At 39.7% G+C, this 21345-nt stretch overlaps 1 protein-coding gene across 18 annotated transcripts in view; it reads right to left on the bottom strand.

Annotated features, from left to right (window-relative positions):
* Positions 1-21345, bottom strand: part of VPS13B (vacuolar protein sorting 13 homolog B) — a 778478-nt gene that overhangs the window by 368681 nt on the left and 388452 nt on the right. For all 18 annotated transcript variants that reach the window (XR_011389260.1, XR_011389259.1, XM_051844655.2 and 15 more), the window contains one exon: positions 18684-18887. Coding sequence is in view for 16 of the 18 variants with exons in the window: in XM_051844655.2 (XP_051700615.2) it covers positions 18684-18887 (204 nt within the window). In the remaining 2 variants the exon portion in view is untranslated. The remainder of the gene's footprint in view (positions 1-18683; positions 18888-21345) is intronic.

The following is a 21345-nucleotide window of genomic DNA, read 5'->3' as shown; positions in this document are numbered from 1 at the left end:
AAACATAAAACTCCTCACTGGTGAAATACCTCAATGACTTTTTCTGAAAGAGCCTCACAGGTAAAGTCCCATAAATGAAGAACACCCAACACAAAATTACATAATATACATGCAAGCAGTCTTGTATATTATAGATATACAGCTATAAGAGTTAACAACAGTAACAGGAGACTCTAGAGAAAACCAAATAGCAGATAGGACAAAAATAGAAATTATACTCGAAATTATTAAAGATAAAAAACAAAATTTAAATACATATTTTACATATAGTTATATTTCTTTAAATAAAAGACATTTGTGGAGACTTAACTTAGACATCTCTAGGCCTTATACTATATTAAAATTATTCATAGTATGAGTTGATGTTCCCAAATCAATTAGCATCTACATAGTGAAGAATAAGTAGTTTAGGGGATAAGATGTGTATACCCGACACAATCCTCTGATAATAAAGTCAGTGGGTGACAGATCGTGGTGGAGAGTTTATATTACACATTAAAACATGGCACTGAAACAACGGCTGTATAATTATTTGATATATTTACTCCACAGCCTATGGAATTCTCCTAGTCTAAATCATTTTGCTGCTAACCTCTAATGTTCGATTTACTACTGATTTTCAGATGGGAAAAAAGTGTTAAAAATACAATTTATATAGAAATCAAAAAAGCAAGAAAAAGTCAATTTGTTAATATGTGTTTGATTATTTGTATAGAATTTTTTTTTATTTGACAGGCAGAGTTACAGACAGCGAAACAGAGACAGAAAGAAAGGTCTTCCTTCCGTTGGTTCACTCCCCTAATGTTCGCTACGGCTGGCGCTACGCCAATCCGAAGCCAGGAGCCAGGTGCTTCTTCCTGGTCTCCCATGAGGGTGCAGGGACCCAAGCACGTGGGCCATCCTCCGCTGCCCTCCCAGGCCAGAGCAGAGAGCTGGACTGGAAGAGGCGCAACCGGGACAGAATCTGGTGCCCTAACCGGGACTAGAACCCGGGGTGCTGGCACCACAGGCGGAGGATTAGCCAAGTAAGCCATGGCACTGGACTTGTATAGAATTTAATTAGAGCCAAAACACTATTAGAAGTTTCTCTTAACAATAAATGAAATTATCAAAAGAGAAAACCATTTTTTTAAAGATTTATTTATTTGAAAGAGTTAGAGAGAGAGAGACAGAGACAGAGAGAGAGGTCCTCCATCCGCCAGTTCACTCCCCAGATGGTCACAAGGGCCAGAGCCACGCTGACCCGATGCCAGGAGCCAGGAGCCTCCTCCCAGTCTCCCATGTGGGCCCAAGGGCCCAAGGACCTGGGCCATCCTGCACTGCTTTCCCAGGCCACAGCTGAGAGCTGGATCAGAAGAAGAGTAGCCGGGACTAGAAGCAGCAAGCACATGGGATGCTGGCACCTCAGACTAGGGCTTTAACCTGCTGCACCACAGCGCCGGTTAAAAGAAAATCACTTTCAATTTTAATATATTGTCTTATATCTTTAAAATGAACTGGAAAATTTATTCAAAACAACTGAAAACCTAGAGCAACTGATTTACAAAAGAAAGAAAACTCTTTCAAAATGGAGAAGTAGTAAAAAGAAATCCTTTTGAAGTCCTGTAATCTTACATGTAGCAAACTCTGAAGATTACAGGGGGTCCTGAGTTGAGGCACACGCTAACCGGTCGCCTGTCACATCAGCATCCCATATGGGCATCAGTTCCAGTCCTGGCTGCTCCACTTCCAATCCAGCTTCCTGCTAATGTACCTGGATAGGAAGTGGAAAACGGCCCAAGTACTAGGGCCCCTACCGTACACATGGAAGACCTGGATGAAGTTCCAGGCTTCTGGCTTGGGCCTGGCCCATCCCCAGCAGCTGTGGCCATTTGCAGAGTGAACCAGTAGATGGAAGGTATCTCCCTCCTCTTCCCTCTTCTCTCTGTAATTCTGTCTTTCAAATAAATAATTTTTTTTAAAAAACATTGCACAGAAAAACTTTCAGAACTAACAATGAATTCAGCAAACTTGTAAGACACAAAACTAACACAAAAAAAACTTTTGGGGCTGGTGCTGTGGCATAGCAGGTAAAGCCACCACCTACAGTGCCAAATCCCATATGGGCACTGGTTCAAGTCCCAGCTGCTCCACTTCCAATCCAGCTCTCTGCTACTGCCTGGGAAAACAGTGGAAGATGGCCCAAGTCCTTGGACCCCTGAACCCACATAGGTGACTTGGAGGAAGATCCTGGCTCCTGGCTTTGGATTGGCACAGCTCCGGCCGCTGCAGCCATTTGGGGAGTGAACCAATGGATGGAAGACTTCTCTCTCGTTTTCCCTCCTTCTCTCTGCCTCTGTCTAACTTTGCTTTTCAAATAAAAAAAAAAAATTGTGCTTCTACACACTAATGGTGAACAGTTAGAAAAAGAAATCAATAAAATAATTTCATTTACAATAGCACCTAAAGAACAAAATATTTAGAAATAAACCTAACTATGAAATTAAAAGTGAAAAGACATCCCTCATTCCTACACTGCTAGACTTAATATTAACATAGTAAGTTACTGTTTCCTAGATATAAAGTATCAGCTGGAGAAGATGAAAAGCTCTGTAGATAGATGGTTGTGACCACTGTACAACAATGTGAATGTACTTTATGCCACAGAATCACACTTAAAAATATTTAAAATGGTAAGTATATGTTGTGTGTTTTATAACAATAAAAATTAATGAGAATAAAATCATAATTCTACAGTAAAATACATTATATATGTTCAGCATCCATAATAAATGTTATCATTTGCTTTATTTGACATAAATCGGACTACTACAGTGGATTTCAAGGTTTTAAAATTAAGTGCTATTTTATTACTAAATAGCATAAAATGTAATTTCTAGGGGCTGGTGCTGTGGTACAGCAGGTTAAAGCCTTAGCCTGCAGCACCAGCATCCCATATGGGTGCTGGTTCCAATTCCAGTTGTACTACTTCCAATACAGCTCCTTGCTAGTGCACTTGGGAAAGCAGCAGAGGATGGCCCAAGTCCTTCAGTCCCTGAACTCAAGTGGGAGACCTGGAGGAAGCTCCTGGCTAAAGGCTAATTCAATTTCTGGGAACACAGCAATATTAGTATTAGAGCTGGGAACAGGATCAAGATGCTTGATTTGTTCCCTCTATACTAATTAAATCACTATCCTTGGTCCATTCAGTCCTTACCATTTTGTTTTTCTTCTAACAGTTTTGTAAGTTGAAACTTCAATATCCAAATAATACCTAAACTAAGATTGTCCAGTTCAAAAAGGGGATGTGCTATAGGTAAACAGTCAAATGCCATTTCCATTAGGATTCCTATGTTATTTCCATGGGATGATACAGGGACTCTGAGACTTTTCATAAGGAGAGCATAATTTTACGGACAGCAGACAAGAAGGAACACTTTCCAATTCATGCTATGACAATCACATGATCTTGATACCAAAATATGATAAGGCCATTTCAAAAGAAAAATGTTAAAAGTTAGTTTCATTCATGCCTACACATACCAAAAACCTAAACAATTAGCAAGCTCAATCCAGCAATCTATAGGATGGAAAATATGGGGTGAACGTTTGGCCTAATGTTTGAGGTTCAGACTAGAAAGTGGGTGTCCCTCACTGGAGTACCTGGATTAAATCCCCAGCTTTGGCTCCTGATTCAAGTTTCCTGCAAAGGCAGAACTGGGGCGCAGCAGTGATAGTTCAAGTATTTGAGTTCCTATCAACCATGTGGGAGACCTGGTTGGGATTCCAGCTCTCAGTGTCAGCCCCAGTCAAGCACTGGTCATTGGGGTCATTTGGGGAGTAAATCACAGAGTGACAGCTTTTTGTCCATGTGTCTCAAATAGACAAAACTTTAGAATAAAAAAAGGGAAAATATATCACAATTAAGTTTATTCCAGAGATACATGTCAGTTTGACATTTGAAAACTACCTAATGTAATCAAAGTATCAGAACTAAGGAGAGAACAGAGATCAATCAAGTATATAATAATCTCAGATAAAAATATAAAATTCTAAGTAATAAATCTATTACAAGATGAGCAAGACTTCTAACAGAAAAAGCAAAATCTTACTGAAATTAAAGACAAATACAGATGGGAGGTGGGCAATTTGCCTAGTGGACACTCATACTGGAATGAGTGGAGTGAGTCCTGGCTTTGCTCCTGATTATAGCTTCTTGCCAATATGTACCCTGGGCAGGAGTACAACTGGTTGGATCCTTGCTACCCATATAGGAGACCCAGATTGAGTTCCTAGCTTCTAGCCTCAGCCTAGCCACGCCCCAACCATTGTGGGCATTTGGAAAGTGAACCACAGGATGGGAGCTTTTTCTCCCTCTGTCTTTCTCTCAAATAAATACAAGCTTTGAGAAATAAAATGAACATAGAGGGATATTTTATATTCATAAGGCATATAAGCAAACTATACATAAACTTGGTTAATAGTTATACCAGTAAGTTGAGATGGGAATTAATATTATTTCCATTTTAAAGTAGATGAAGTTAAAGCGGAGAGTTTAAATAATGTGATAACCTGCAGAGATAGAAAGCCAAGCTATCTGATTCCAATTTCTGTTCTATAGACTTCCTTAACTTTAAATCACTCTAACATGAATTAGTCCAGTCCCTACCTTGCATGATTCTAATTTCTATTCACTGTGTTTTGCTTTTATAGAATGTAAATTAAAATTGTGGTCTAAGGTCTCTTTTTGACAAAAATCTTTCTACAATACAGCTGTAAATTGACATAATTAAGAGAAAGACATTTGTCCACTAAGTTCTGCAAAACTATTAACCCAAAATCAGAGGAAACAAATTATTAGGACTGAGGAAAGAACCTGTAAGAAAAGGAGAGTAGCAGACACAATTTAGTTTTCCCCAGGAGGAAAAAAAAATACACCTTAGAAGAATAAATTGCTCACATTCTATTTTTTTGTTTCAAAGGTTACTATGGGAACTAAACACACTACAATTTTCCCCTTGGTACACAGATTTCCTGCCAAAACTTTGAAATATGCTTGAACACATTCAGGAATAATTCTAAGTGCTACTATAATTCTATAATAATTCTATAATAATAATTCTATAATCCACAATAGTACTAAGCAAATCATAGTGAGTTGAAAGAAATATGTTCTTCTAAGTTAGAAAATCAACACTGAGTCAAACACCTTTAATATACTTGGATGCACTTCCTTAACTTCTCCCTACCCCTACCTCTAATTTTTAAACCAAATATCTCAGTTATAAACATACTCAAAAGGTAAAGAAAAAATAAAATAGCATTTTGGTAATATATTAGTTTTAAAAAGGGTTTGTCAGGCACGAGCCTTATAAGATGCATATAATTTGTTAAAGGAAAAACTATTTAAAACTTAATCAGGGGCCAGCACTGTGGCGCAGCGGGTAATTCTGCCGTCTGCAGTGCTTGCTTCCTATATGGGCACCAGTTCATGTCCTGGCTGCTCTATTTCTGATCCAGCTCTCTGCCATGGCCTGGGAAAGCAGTAGAAGATGGTTCAAGTCTTTGGGCCCCTGCACCCATGTGGGAGACCTGGAAGAAGCTCCTGGCTCCTGGCTTTGGATCAGTGCAACTCCAGCTGTTGCAGCCATCCAGGCAAAGAATCAGCAGATGGAAGACCCCTCCCTCCCTCCCTCCCTCCCTCTGCCTTTGCCTCTCCGAAATTCTGCCTTTTAAATAAATAAATAAATAAATCTTTTAAAAAAATTATCCCCACACAAAAATGTTCAAAGTAGTGTTACAAAAGATTGCCAAAAGGGGAAAACAATCCAATATCCCTCAACAGATCAAAACTAAATATGTTATATACATATAATGGAATATTATGCATGAAGAATAGAATTTTGATGCTACTAGTAACCAGGCAACACTTTTCTTGACCACATTATTAAAAAAGAGAGAGAGAAAAACAGAGAAGCAGGTACATCTTGAAAATATTTGTCTCTTTGTCATCTAGCTTTTCCTCAACCCCTTGGCTGCCTGTCTCACTGCTCCTTACCAAGGTTTTCACTTATGTTCCCCAATAAAAGTCTCTTGTTATGCTTCCTCATTCTTTTTTCTCTCTTAATTTTCATTTGTTTATTTTTATTTTGTTTGAAAGAAGCAGACAGCAACAGGAAGAGAAAGAGATCTAGAGATCTTCCATCTGCTGGTTCATTCCCCAAATGCCATACTAGTCAGGGCTGGGCCAGGCTGAAGACAAAAGCTTAGAACTCCATTCACGTCTCTCTCATGGGTGGCAGGGAACCAAGTACTTGAGCCATCATCTGTTGCCTCCTAGGGTGCCAATACATCAGTAGGAAACTGGGATAGGGAGTGGTCCCAGGACTCAGCCTCAGGTGCTGTGATATGGGATGCAGGTATTGCAGGCAGCATCTTAACTGTGCCAGATGTCTGTCCTCTGGGTCCCCATTTGTTTCCTGAAAGTTTCTCCATTTTATGCTTTAAGAGTGGATCTTAAGTCTTTGCTTCTTAGGAAATGGCCGCACACACACAGTGTAAACCTAAAGCAGAGAACTGCAAATTTTGGACTTGGGCATGTGTAGAGGCTGAATCTGACCAAAGGAACGCACCCACAGCAACACAGGAATGTGAGTACACAGGATCTCTTTCAGAAGCAGAGTCTCTCAAACACAGAAATCTGGAATTAGAAGTCCATCTTCCCTTGCCTGCCTGATTCCACATATCTCCAATCAAGATCTGCCATGTTGGGCACTTCTTCATACCAGCTTTCTCCTACACAATCAATAGTTTTCCCTACCCCGCCCCGCCCAGGCAGGGAGGCAGATTGAGTACATATTTTCTTGCTTTCTCACTGGTGAATAATAATAATGATAATTAGCAATGAAGCCTCTCTCTCAAAGAACTGGACTCCTGGAGTGGGACTGGGTAGCAGGGCAGAGATCCTACACCATTGAGCAGCTTGTACATGGGCTTTCTTGAATGATAATTTATGAATCTTTTAAATGAATTCTTTTCACTTTTCGATCCTTGTCATATGGGTCACAGAAAATCCACAGCAAACACAAAACTACAAATCCACTATGAGCATTTTCATGACTTATATTTATAACCCTCCAAATTATCAACATTGTAATTTCCAATGAATTACAATCATGGCAGGAATTTATTAAAATCAGAATTTATTTTTAAGAGAATATCCCTTTCTAAATACCATTTTTTTTTTGACAGGCAGAGTGGACAGTGAGAGAGACAGACAGAGAGAAAGGTCTTCCTTTGCCATTGGTTCACCCTCCAATGGCCGCCGCGGCCGGCATGCTGCGGCCAGCGCACCGCATTGATCCGATGGCAGGAGCCAGGTACTCATCCTGGTCTCCCATGGGGTGCAGGGCCCAAGCACTTGGGCCATCCTCCACTGTACTCCTGGGCCACAGCAGAGAGCTGGCCTGGAAGAGGGGCAACCGGGACAGAATCCAGTGCCCCGACCGGGACTAGAACCTGGTGTGCTGGCGCTGCAAGGCGGAGGATTAGCCTAGTGAGCCGTGGCGCTGGTCCTAAATGCCATTCTTAACATCCTCACTTTAGCTAATAAAGACACCATACTTCTAGTCTATCAGATTTATTACAATCCCACTAAAACGAAATTATTAGCCATGTTTTGCTCATTTTCTATGATTCACCTCCAATGTTCCTTCCTCTACAAAGTATTCACAGATTTCACATAATGAATTTGTTCACCTTTCCTCTTTAAACATAGAAAATGTTTATTCCTATTATGTTTCGCATCAAGCCCACTAGGTTCTTTTGTATAGGGGTTATACTACATAATTCTAGTGTGTATCACTTATACTGTCCCTTCTGTGAATGGTAGTTCTTAGAAATATGACCAACAGTTGTGACCATTCCGCATGAGCCTTGTCTTTCCTAGACTTCCAATGTTTTTCAAATGTCTTTTTCCAGAAAAACTTTCAAAACAGGAAGCCATGTTTGGCTTGACATCTCTGTGAAGAGAGTACTTAGCAAACACTTGTTTAATGGAACACTCTACTTTCTGCCATTGGAATGTCTCTAAATTTAACTGTATTTATAAATTTCACTTGTGCTACCTTTATCCAGGAATTTCTAACTTCAGCCTTTGACTACTCTTCCAAAGTATTTCACAATGTGTATTTTTCACAATGTTAATAATTGGACTGTGAAAAATGGGGTCCTCAGTTGAATAAAAATTTACAAACTGCTGCATTTCATACAGCTAAATGATTTTCTTCCCAAAGCTTTTATACACTAATAACATTTGGAACCTCCAAGAAACAATTCATAACTTTAACATAACGACATGCCCCATTAAATTCTTGAGGACTCATTTTTAGATTTCTATATTTTCTTCATTTGGAAAAAGAAACAAAGATATACCAACATGTAGATTACTATATTTCTTAAGATTTGAAATGAGGTGGGCTAGAGAAGTTGCTAAAGCAAGGGGTTAAACAGATCTACTTGAACGTGCTTAATAGCCTAATAGGTGAAATTTGCACTTTTAATTGAACTGGTTTGCTTTTACTGATTTGAAGACAATAGAAATGAACATCTTCTTTCATGTTTTTCCCAATCTATAGTTTGCCGATGGTTTTGTATTTAGAGGAAAAGGTGTCTTTACCCACGCAGAAACAAAAACACAACTTCTGCCTCAATCTACTACCGAGAAGTTTATCTCCAGGGAGAAACTTCAGCCTTCTAAGGGGTGTTTTGGAAACAAATGAGGATATTTTGGTTGACTCAATGATTTAGTATCACTACTGGCATTTGAGGATTAGGAGTTAAGGATGATTCAAGAGGTCTTGTGCAGAATAGGGCAGTCTGTGAAAATAGACTGTCCTAGAGATATTCAATTTGATGAAAATCCTATTCAAAAATATATGGGCAAAAATCCATTTCAGATCTAAATACAAAATGATTTTTTTTTTGAGATTTAAGTAAACACTTTATTTTTTTTAACTTTTATTTAATGAATATAAGTTTCCAAAGTACGAATAATGGATTACTATGGCTTCCCCCCGATACCATCCCTCCCAACCACAACCCTCCCCTTTCCCACTCCCTCTCCCCTTCCATTCACATCAAGATTCATTTTCGATTATCTTAATATACAGAAGATCAGCTTAGTATACCTTAAGTAAGGATTTCAACAGTTTGCTCCCACACAGAAACATAAAGTGAAAAATAATACATGATTTTTTTTTAAATGATGATGAAATCAGATCAGACCTATTGTCATGTTTAATCCCAGTGAGAGTCAAGTTGGGAGTGTATAGTTTCTTTTCTTTTCTTTTTCTTTTTTCTTTTTTTTTTTTTTTACAGAGGATCAGTTTAGTATGCATTAAGTAAAGATTTCAACAGTTTGCACCCCCATAGAAACACAAAGTGAAATATATTGTTTGAGTACTCGTTATAGCATTAAATCTCAATGCACAGCACATTAAGGACAGAGATCCTACATGAGGAGTAAGTGCACAGTGACTCCTGTTGTTGACTTTACCAATTGACACTCCTGTCTATGGCATCAGCAATCCCCCTATGCTCCAGTCATGAGTTTCCAAGGCTATGGAAGCCCCTTGAGTTCTCCGACTCTTATCTTCTTTAGACAAGGTCATAGTCAAAGTGGAGGTTCTCTCCTCCCTTCAGAGAAAGGTACCTCCTTCTTTGAAGACCTGTTCTTTCCACTGATATCTCACTCACAGAGATCTTTTGCCAGAGTGTCTTGGCTTTCCATGCCTGAAATACTCTCATGGGCTTTTCAGCCAGATCCGAATGCCTTTAGGGCTGATTCTGAAGCCAGAGTGCTATTTAGGACATCTGCCATTCTATGAGTCTGCTGAGTATCTCACTTCCCATGTTGGATCACTCTCCCCTTTATTTATTCTATCGGTTAGTGTTAGCAGGTACTAGACTTGCTTATGTGATCCCTTTGACTCTTAGTCCTTTCATTATGATCAATTGTGAACTGAAATTGATCACTTGGACTAGTGAGATGGCATTGGTACATGCCACCTTGATGGGATTAAATTGGAGTCCCCTGGTATGTTTCTAACTCTACCATTTGGGGCAAGTCAGCTTGAGCATGTCCCAAATTATATATCTCTTCCCTCTCTTATTCCTACTCTTATGTTTAACAGGGATCACATTTCAGTTAAATTTCAACACTTAAGAATAACTGTGTATTAATTACAGAATTAAACCAGTCATATTAAGTAGAACAGACAAAAAAACTACTAAGAGGGATAATGTATTAAGTTGTTCATTAACAGTCAGGGCTATGCTGATCAAGTCACCGTTTCCCATAGTGTCCATTCCACTTCAACAGGTTTCCTTTTTGGTGTTCAGTCAGTCGTCACCGATCAGGGAGAACATATGGTATTTGTCCCTTTGGGACTGGCTTATTTCACTCAGCATGATGTGTTCCAGATTCCTCCATTTTGTTGCAAATGACTGGATTTCGTTGTTTCTTACTGCGGTATAGTATTCTAAAGAGTACATATCCCATAATTTCTTTATCCAGTCTACCGTTGATGGGCATTTAGGTTGGTTCCAGGTCTTGGCTATTGTGAATTGTGCTGCAATAAACATTGGGGTGCAGGCCGCTTTTTTGTTTGCCAATTTAAATTCCTTTGGGTAAATTCCAAGGAGTGGGATGGCTGGGTCGAACGGTAGGGTTATCTTCAGGTTTCTGAGGGATCTCCAGACTGACTTCCATAGTGGCTTGACCAGTTTGCATTCCCACCAACAGTGGGTTAGTGTCCCTTTTTCCCCACATCCTCGCCAGCATCTGTTGTTGGTAGATTTCTGAATGTGAGCCATTCTAACCGGGGTGAGGTGAAACCTCATTGTGGTTTTGATTTGCATTTCCCTGATTGCTAATGACCTTGAACATTTTTTCATGTGTCTATTGGCCATTTGGATTTCCTCTTTTGAAAAATGTCTATTGAGGTCCTTGGCCCATCTCTTAAGTGGGTTGTTGGTTTTGTTTTTGTGGAGTTTCTTGATCTCTTTGTAGATTCTGGTTATTAACCCTTTATCTGTTGCATAGTTTGCAAATATTTTTTCCCATTCTGACGGTTGTCTCTTCACTCTCCTGACTGTTTCTTTTGCCGTACAGAAACTTCTCAATTTGATGCAATCCCAATAGTTAATTTTGGCTTTGACTGCCTGAGCCTCCCGGGTCTTTTCCAGAAACTCTTTGCCTGTGCCAATATCTTGAAGGGTTTCTCCAATGTTCTCTAGTAACTTGATGGTGTCAGGTCGTAGATTTAGGTCTTTAATCCATGTTGAGTGGATTTTTGTGTAAGGTGTAAGGTAGGGGTCTTGCTTCATGCTTCTGCACGTGGAAATCCAGTTTTCCCAGCAGCATTTATTGAATAGACTGTCCTTGCTCCAGGAATTAGTTTTAGATCCTTGATCAAATATAAGTTGGCTGTAGATGTTTGGGTTGATTTCTGGTGTTTCAATTCTGTTCCATTGGTCTATCCATCTGTTTCTGTACCAGTACCATGCTGTTTTGATTACAACTGCCCTGTATTATGTCCTGAAATCTGGTATTGTGATGCCTCCGGCTTTGTTTTTGTTGTACAAGATTGCTTTAGCTATTCGAGGTCTCTTGTGCCTCCATATAAATTTCAGCACCAATTTTTCCAGATCTGAGAAGAAGGTCTTCGGTATCTTGATTGGTATTGCATTGAATTTATAAATTGCTTTTGGGAGAATGGACATTTTGATGATATTGATTCTTCCAATCCATGAGCATGGAAGATTTTTCCATTTCTTGGTATCCTCTTCTATTTCTTTCTTTAAGGTTTTGTAATTTTCATCGTAGAGATCTTTAACGTCCTTGGTTAAGTTTATTCCAAGGTATTTGATTGTTTTTGTAGCTATTGTGAATGGGATTGATCTTAGAAGTTCTTCCTCAGCCATGGCATTGTCTGTGTATACAAAGGCTGTTGATTTTTGTGCATTGATTTTATACCCTGCTACTTTGCCAAACTCTTCTATGAGTTCCAATAGTCTCTTAGTAGAGTTCTTTGGGTCCCCTAAATAAAGAATCATGTCATCTGCAAAGAGGGATAGTTTGAGTTCTTCCTTCCCAATGTGTATCCCTTTAATTTCTTTTTCTTGCCTAATAGCTCTGGCTAGAACCTCCAGAACTATATTGAATAGCAGTGGTGAGAGTGGACATCCCTGTCTGGTCCCAGATCTCAGTGGAAATGCTTCCAACTTTTCCCCATTCAATAGGATGTTGGCTGTGGGTTTTTCATAGATTGCTTTGATTGTATTGAGGAATGTTCCTTCCAAACCCAGTTTGCTTAGAGTTTTCATCATGAACGGGTGTTGTATTTTATCAAATGCTTTCTCGGCATCTATTGAGATAATCATATGGTTTTTCTTCTGCAGTCTGTTAATGTGGTGTATCACATTGATTGTCTTGCGCACATTAAACCATCCCTGCATAACAGGGATAAATCCCACTTGGTCTGGGTGGATGATCTTTCTGATGTGTTGTTGCATTCTATTGGCGAGAATTTTATTGAGGATTTTTGCATCTATGTTCATCAGGGATATTGGTCTGTAATTCTCTTTCAGTGCTGCATCTTTTTCCGGCTTAGGAATTAAGGTGATGCTGGCTTCATAGAAAGAATTTGGGAGGACTCCCTCTTCTTCGATTGTTCTGAATAGTTTGAGAAGAATTGGAGTTAGTTCTTCTTTAAATGTCTGGTAGAATTCAGCAGTGAATCCATCTGGTCCTGGGCTTTTCTTTGTTGGGAGGGCCTTTATTACTGTTTCAATTTCTGTCTCAGTTATGGGTCTGTTTAGGTTTTCGATGTCTTCCTGGTTCAATTTAGGCAGGTTGCATGTGTCCAGGAATCTATCCATTTCTGATAGGTTTCCCTGTTTGCTGGCATACAAGTCCTTGTAGTAATTTCTGATGATTGTTTTTATTTCTGTGGTGTCTGTTGTTACATTTCCTTTTTCATCTATGATTTTATTGATTTGGGTCTTTTCTCTTCTATTTTTAGTTAGTTGGGCCAATGGGGTGTCAATTTTGTTTATTTTTTCAAAAAACCAGCTCCTCGTTTGGCTGATTTTTTGGAATGTTTTTCTTGATTCAATCCTGTTGATTTCTTCTCTGATTTTAATTATTTCTCTTCTCCTACTAGATTTGGGTCTGGTTTGCTGTAGGTTTTCTAGATCCTTGAGGTGAATTGAAAGCTCATCTATTTGGTGCCTTTCCAATTTCTTGATGTAGGCACCTATTGATATAAACTTTCCTCTTAACACTGCTTTTGCTGCGTCCCATAAGTTTTGGTATGTGTGCTGTTATCCTCATTTACTTCCTTAAAATTTTTGATTTCTCTTTTAATTTCTTCTATGACCCATTGTTCATTCAGGAGCATGTTGTTCAATCTCCATGTGTTTGCTTATGCTCTAGGGATTCCTGAGTTGTTCATTTCCAACTTCATTCCTTTATGGTCTGAGAAGCTGCATGGTATGATTCTAATTCTTTTGAATTTGCTGAGACTTGCTTTATGGCCTAGTATGTGGTCAATCCTAGAGAAGCTTCCATGTACTGCTGAGAAGAATGTAAAATCTTTAGCTGTAGGATTGAAAGTTCTGTATATATCTGTTAGATCCATTTGGGCTATAGTGTCGTTTAAATCTACTGTATCCTTGGTGATCTTCTGTCCTATTGATCTGTCTATTTCTGAGAGTGGAGTATTGAAGTCCCCCAGTACTATTGTATTGGGGTCTAAGTCTCCCTTTAAGTCCCTTAACAAATCTTTTAGATAAACCGGTGCCCTGTAGTTAGGTGCATATACATTGATAATTGTTATATCTTCCTGTTGAATTGATCCCTTAATCATTATGTAGTGTCCCTCTTTGTCTCTCTTAACGGTTTTTGTGGTAAAGTTTATGGTGTCTGATATTAAGATGGCTACGCCTGCTCTTTTTTCATTTCTGTTGGCATGGTATATCTTTTTCCAGCCTTTCACTTTCAGTCTGTATGGATCTTTGTTGGAAAGATGTGTTTCTTGTAAGCAGCAAATAGATGGGTTTTGTTCCTTAACCCAATCAGCCAATCGGTGTCTTTTAACTGGACAGTTCAGGCCATTCACGTTCAATGTGACTAATGATAAGTGGTAACTTTGCCCTGCCATTTGCCAAAGATAAGTTCTAATATATGCTTTGAATTCCCTGTGATCTTTTGCTGTGAGGTTTCCTTCCTTTACCTTCTTTCATATTGATGACCGTGTTTCTTTGTTTCTGTGTGTAACACATCTTTAAGCATCTTTTGCAGGGCTGGACGAGTGGCAACAAATTCTTTCAATTTCTGTTTGTTATGAAAAGTCTTTATTTCACCTTCATTCACAAATGAGAGCTTTGCAGGATATAATATTCTGGGCTGGCAGTTGTTCTCTCTTAGTACCTGGGCTATATCTCGCCATTCCCTCCTAGCTTGTAGAGTTTCTGATGAGAAGTCAGCTGTGAGTCTGATTGGAGATCCTCTGAGAGTAATCTGACGTTTCTCTCTTGCACATTTTAGGATCTTTTCTTTATGTTTCACTGTGGAGAGTTTAATTACAACGTGTCGTGGTGAGGATCTCTTTTGGTCGTGTTTATTAGGGGTTCTGTGAGCTTCCTGTACTAGGATTTCTCTGTCCTTCTCCAAACCTGGGAAATTTTCTGCTAATATCTCACTAAAAAGGCCTTCTAATCCTTTCTCCCTCTCCATGCCTTCAGGAACTCCTAGAACCCGAATGTTGGGTTTTTTAATAGTATCCTGAAGATTCCCGACAATATGTTTTAGATTTCTAATTTCCTCGTCTTTTCTTTGGTCTGACTGTATCCTTTCCTGTTCTCTGTCTTCTAAGTCCGATATTCTCTCTTCTGCTTCTCCCATTCTGTTTGTAAGGCTCTCTATTGTGTTTTTCATTTGATCTATTGAATTCTTCACTTCAGTCACTATCCCAGTTTCCTGTTGTACTAGTTGTTTCGTTTCATTTTGATTCCTCCTTAATATTTCATTTCACGAGAGAGATTTTCTATCTTGTCCATTAAGGATTTCTGTAGTTCAAGAATTTGTTTTTGAGAACTTCTTAATGTTCTTATCAATTTTTTGAGATCTGCTTCTTGCATTTCTTCTATGTCATCATCCTCATAATCTTGAATTGGGGTGTCTTTTTCATTTGAGGGCTTCATGGTGACTTCCTTGTTTTTATTACCTTGGTTTTTGCGTTTGTTATTTGGCATATTGGAGATATTTGGTTTCTTCACTGTGGTGCTTTTTCTTGTTATCCTATGACTCTAGATTAAGTGGACTATCTGTTTTTGATGGAGCCTTAGGGCTTGAGATGGGTGTGGCCTGAGAGCTCTGTTTGGTGTGCCAAAGGTGACACTCCCAGGTTAGGCGTGGTAAACCTCTCTCTCTCTCTCTCTCTTTTTTTTGATTCAAAAGGGAAGTTATTCTGCACAGCTGAACGAAGTTGGAGGTAGTTAGCAGGCAAATGATATACCCACAGGAGCCAGAGATCGGAAGCTCTTTCCCAAGGACCACACAGGGAATCTGTTTGGCCCTCAGAGTGGGCTCAAATTCTCCTTCAGTCTCCCACTGGGTTGCCAAAGTTACGGAATTGTAGCGTCTCTGGAGAGTGCTCATGTGAATTCCGTGAGTTCTCTCCCCCACCGTCTCTTTTTTCACAGTCTCAGTTCAGTAGCACCACAAATTTACTAGGTCCTAATCTCCTGTTAATTCGCCCCGCCCAGAGTCAGGTTTTTCTGCTAGGCTCAGGGCCGGTGCAGACCTGAGGTCGCTCTGCTCATGACGTATGTCCAAGATGGCGCCTGCTCTTTGTCTTGCTTGCCCTTGAGAGGTGAGCGGAGAGAGAGAAACCCGTGTCCGTACCAGTCACCTTTTTTTTTCCCCTCTCTCTTCCAGTTAGCTTGGTGAAGTCCCCCCCCCGGGGGTCGTTCCCTCTAGTCTCCTCTCTCCGCTTGCCTGCCGGTGTCTCAGGTTATTGAGGTTCGGCTCACCTCGCGTTCCAGCGCTGGTGTGTTGAGTCTGCCGCTGGTGTCCTGAACTGTGGGCTCCCACGCTCTCCACGCAGGTCTGCTCCCCTTCCAGCGCCGATGTGTGGACTCAGAGCCCTGGACGTCCCAAGTCTCCCCGCTGTTGCACTCCCCTTCGAGCACTTGCGCGCAGACCCTGCCGCTTGCGCAGCTCAGTTCCGCGGCTCGGCTTCCGCGGCTCAGTCGCGCGGCTCGGTCCTGCGGCTCGGCTTTCGCGCGCGGTGGGCGACCTTGTTCTCCCAGTAGGTCCTCCGATTCACGCCCACTGGATCCAGAAGAGTTTCGTCTGCAATATTTTCCTGGTTCTTTTTTCTGAGGCTACCGTAACTCCCCTTTTATTAAACTAAATTTTCCCGGACTATCGGTGCACGCCCTCACTATTCCGCCATCTTGGCTCCGCCCCCAAAATGATTTTTAAAAAAAATTTATTTATTTGAAAACCAGAGTGAAAAAAAGGGGGTGGGGAATGGGGACGAGAGAGAAAAAGAGAGAGAGAGATGCATCTTCCATCCACTGGTTCACTCCCCAAGTGCAACAGCACTTGGTATCCTATGCATGTGGCAGGGACCCAAGTACTTGAGCTATCTTCCACTGTCTTTCCAAGTCCATTAGCAGGAAGTTGGATCAGAAGCAGAATGCCAAGAATTCTAAACAGCACTCCAATGCAGGATGGAAGCACCACAAGTGATGGGTAACCTGCTGCACCACCATGCCATCCCCAGCAATTCTGTTTTTTAATTTTGCATGATTTCAACACTAAGAGATTCCACAAGACAACTACTGAACTGAAATGGAAGCTTGAATGATATTTTTTTTTGACAGGCAGAGTGGACAGTAAGAGAGAGAGACAGAGAAAAAGGTCTTCCTTTTGCAGTTGGTTCACCCTCCAATGGGCGCCGCGGCGGGCGCACCACGCTGATCCGAAGGCAGGAGCCAGGTACTTATCCTGGTCTCCCATGGGGTGCAGGGCCCAAGCACTTGGGCCATCCTCCACTGCACTCCCTGGCCACAGGAGAGAGCTGGCCTGGAAGAGGGGCAACCGGGACAGAATCCGGAGCCCCGACCGGGACTAGAACCTGGTGTGCCGGCGCCGCAAGGTGGAAGATCAGCCTATTGAGCCGCGGTGCCGGCCTTGAATGATATTTTGTTTGAAACTATATTAAGAGTTTTGTTACTATTTCAGAAAAGTATAGCATCAACAGCAATACCACGTATGCTATTTAGCAGACCTGACAGCCTATTCATAGACATCACATTCAGAGTAATTCATGAACCTGACTATTCCACTGGGGCTTCTATTGTGGCCATGCCAACCCAATTAAACAATGTAATACAAATTATTGTACCTTAAAAGAATTTTTTTTATTTATCCCTTATATTTTATTTAAAAGACTGGGGTTGAGGATGTGGCACAATGGTTAAGATGCCACTTGGGACACCTGTATCCTATACTGGGGTGCCTGGGTTCACTTCAGATTACAGATTCCTGTTAATGCATACCCAGTGAGGCAGCAGGTGATAGTTCAAGTACTTATGTCCTTGCCAACATGTGTGAGACTTGGATGGAGTTCTTGGCTCCTAGCTTTGGTCTGGTCAAGCCCTAGCTGTCACTTGTATTTGTAGAGTATATCAGTGAATGGAAGGTCTGTGTGTGTGTGTGTGTGTGTGTGCATGTGTGTATCTCAGACTTTCAAAATTAATGAATAAAATTATACATTTTAAAAATTATAAATATATGCAATTATTTCATTTCAGTATAGCAGAGAGGGTGCTATGCAGTCTTTGTTATATGAAGGCGCACTGGTTTGCTGGGTGAAGTTAAGGTTGGGTAAGAAAGAAGGAGAATGCATTGCATCTGGCAGGGTTGGTAACTGTTGTTAACTAAAGGCAATAACAATACTGAGGTTCAAAAAAGAGGAGAAGCAAAGAGGTAAAGGAGAAACATAAATCTCTTTTTCACTTACTTTAGATATTTCCACACCTATAAGGAAATGTACCTTTACTGTGTCTCAGTTTTTAACATTCTACAGAGCTGTACTGTTCTGAACTACTACAATCAACTCACAGTGATAAAAACATTATACCTATGGCTAGCTGGTTAACCCATTGTCTATGATGCTGGCATCTCATTTGAGTGTCAGTTCAGGTACTGGCTGCCCTACTTCCCATCCAGCTCCTTGCTAATGTGCCTGGGAAAGCAGCTGAAGATGGCACCAGTACTTTGGCCCTGTACCACCCAGAAGGTAGACCTCAATGTATTTCCAAGTTTCTAGCTTTGATCTGGCTTAGCCCTGGCCGCTGCAGCCATTTAGAGAGTAAACCAGCAGATGGAAGATCTCTCTCTGTAATTCTGGCTTTCAAATAAATACAAATAAATCATTAAAAAAATGATGTACCTAAAATTGGAACAGCAATACACACTCAAAGCTACCACAGCTCTTTAATGCGTCTTCTAAATCTGACAGCTTCCAGAGTGGTGAGGTCATCTTCATTCACAGTCACCATAGGGAACTCTGTGTTATGTATGTATCACCCTTCACTTGGTAACAAAATCTTTCAAAAACACTTACCTCAGTAGTAGTTCCAATGTCAGCAGATGGGCTGCATGTGCTAGTATCCGGAGGAGCTGTGCCTACACTGCTTCTAACTGGAGAATTAGGGACAGGCCCGGCAATTGTCTCTGGATAGGTTGAAGAAAGATTGAGATTGCCTCTCTTCTGAATCTTATTCCAGACCTTATTCATGGTATCAGTTAGCTCATAGAAGAGCTGGACCTGAGTGTAAGAGAAAAAGAAGAAAGAAGGTTTTCAACTTCTAGTCACAACACACTAAAATACTACATATGAGAAAGTAAAGTAGTCTGGGGAAACAAGAATACACACATACAAATGTAGTATTTCACTGATCATTACTTATTCATACTTGAAGTCTCCCTCATATTTACAGTGAGATATTTTACAATCACGTAAGCACTTTTGTGGGTTAAAAACATGGTAATATAAACACAGATTATAATGGAACACTTCAATATATGAACAAGAGAACAAATACAAATGCCTCCTAAATAGAGAATAGAATCAAAATTATAAAACAAAAAAGTGTTACTATATGTATTTATTTGGTGCAATAAGAAATAATTACCACCCTTATTTCTGAATAATTTCCAAACAATTTTTCTATTTTTCTGAGTAATAAATTTGAAACTAGGTTGCTTTCTTAGCAAAACAAACTGAGAAAGAATGATATAACATAAAATACTAAAAGGAAACTCTTACATATGAGGCTTACATAGATAAAGAACATAGCCAATCTACTATTCCCTTGGGATATGTCATTCCAATATTCAGGGGAAAAAAACTGTTTAACTTGCACATTGTTTGACTGAGTTCTAAGATATTTACACAAGACTTCATAAATAAGCATTAATCATGGAATTTGTATGACAACTTATTGCCATATACTGTATAAAACAAGCCCAAGTTAAAAAAAAAAACGCAAACACAATATATAAGCAAATCCACAGCTGGATACCATATTCTGTTTGCCATTTTTTTAAAAAGTGAAATTCTCATATTTATAAGAAGTTTCAGCCCCAGGACACATCCAGATGATGAAGCTGGCTTCTTATGTGGGCAGAACAGATGCATAAAAACAGTGTTGTCAACCCTTACTTGATATAAAACAGTATTTGAGTATACAGTTTTCTTCTGCTTTTCTGTGTAACAATGTCACAAATATTAGATTCTAGCTATTTCAGTTTAAAAATAATCTAATGGCTATATATCTCCAAAAGGTCTTTGAAAAATTTAGTTCTATTTATTTTGTCACTTATACTTATGAATAAGCTTCTCTCTATAATAACTTTATTGGCAATCAAATTTCTGAAGATTATCTTGCTTTTTCTTAAACAATTAGTACTGATAAATCGAGAATGTAAGCCAAAGAAAGCAGATTGCATAGACTTCTAAGTGCATAAAGTTTATACACTTAAAGAAACGATGCTGTTTTTATTGTCACTACTTGTGATTCTTTTAACCATTAAACCAAATCATTACTTTTTAAATTGATTCCATTAAAAAGTATGAAATTCAACAAGTATATTGTATGTTTAAAGTGTCAAACGTTGACACAAAGCTTAAACATCTTTATTTACAAAGAAGAAAGCTGCTAACAAAGAATTCATATTTTCCAAATTTTAAAAGAAATAAGGGCCGGTGCCGCGGCCCACTAGGCTAATCCTCTGCCTTGCGGCGCCGGCACACCGGGTTCTAGTCCTGGTCGGGGCACCGGATTCTGTCCTGATTGCCCCTCTTCCAGGCCAGCTCTCTGCTGTGGCCAGGGAGTGCAGTGGAGGATGGCCCAGGTGCTTGGGCCCTGCACCCCATGGGAGACCAGGAGAAGCACCTGGCTCCTGGCTTCAGATCAGCGCGGTGCGCCGGCCGCAGCGCGCTGGCCGCAGTGGCCATTGGAGGGTGAACCAACGGCAAAGAAAGACATTTCTCTCTGTCTCTCTCTCTCACTGTCCACTCTGCCTGTCAAAAATAAATAAATAAATAAAAAGAAATAAGGGAAGAAATTTGGGGATAAATGTTCAACTTTTATCATACAGGTTGTACTGAAACATTATGGCAATCAAAGCCACTTAAGAGGAAGTACATGTAGTCAATGACAAGTGACTTTGTTACAAGAAAAACTGTAGTGTGACAATCGCCACCAATTCTAAGACTAAAAGCAACCTCCAGATTTTAGTGTTTTTAAGTTTTGTACAAATAGGATATCATCAAAAAGTTAACAAACAGGAAAGTCTTACAAGACCATTTGATATCTCAAAGTTCTACTGCTCCAAAAACAACTGGTTTAAAATTTGTAGAAATAAAAGAGAAAATGAGTCATTTTTGCTGGATTTATAGTTCTTGGTTAAATTTCTTTTTTATTTTTACAATGTAAATATGTGACTTTTCTGTCCTTCATACTGTCTTATAAAAAGGTATTGATCAAATCTAGGTTCAATAATTTTGTGTCATATAGCACTTTTCTGTGATACTTCAAGACTTGCCATTTATCTGTGATTTTCAATAGTTGGATTGTGATGTAGCTATACATGATTTTGTTTTATTCATCTTTATTTCCCTTAGGTTTGTCTTACATGTAGTACTCAGTAAATATATGCTGAACTCATTTGGGAAACAAAAACTAAGTTATCATTTAGAATTTTGACAGAATACAGAGCAA

Source organism: Oryctolagus cuniculus, chromosome 6 (genome assembly GCF_964237555.1).
Source record: "Oryctolagus cuniculus chromosome 6, mOryCun1.1, whole genome shotgun sequence".
Classification (NCBI taxonomy): domain Eukaryota; kingdom Metazoa; phylum Chordata; class Mammalia; order Lagomorpha; family Leporidae; genus Oryctolagus; species Oryctolagus cuniculus.
This window is presented reverse-complemented; position numbering and strand designations above follow the sequence as displayed.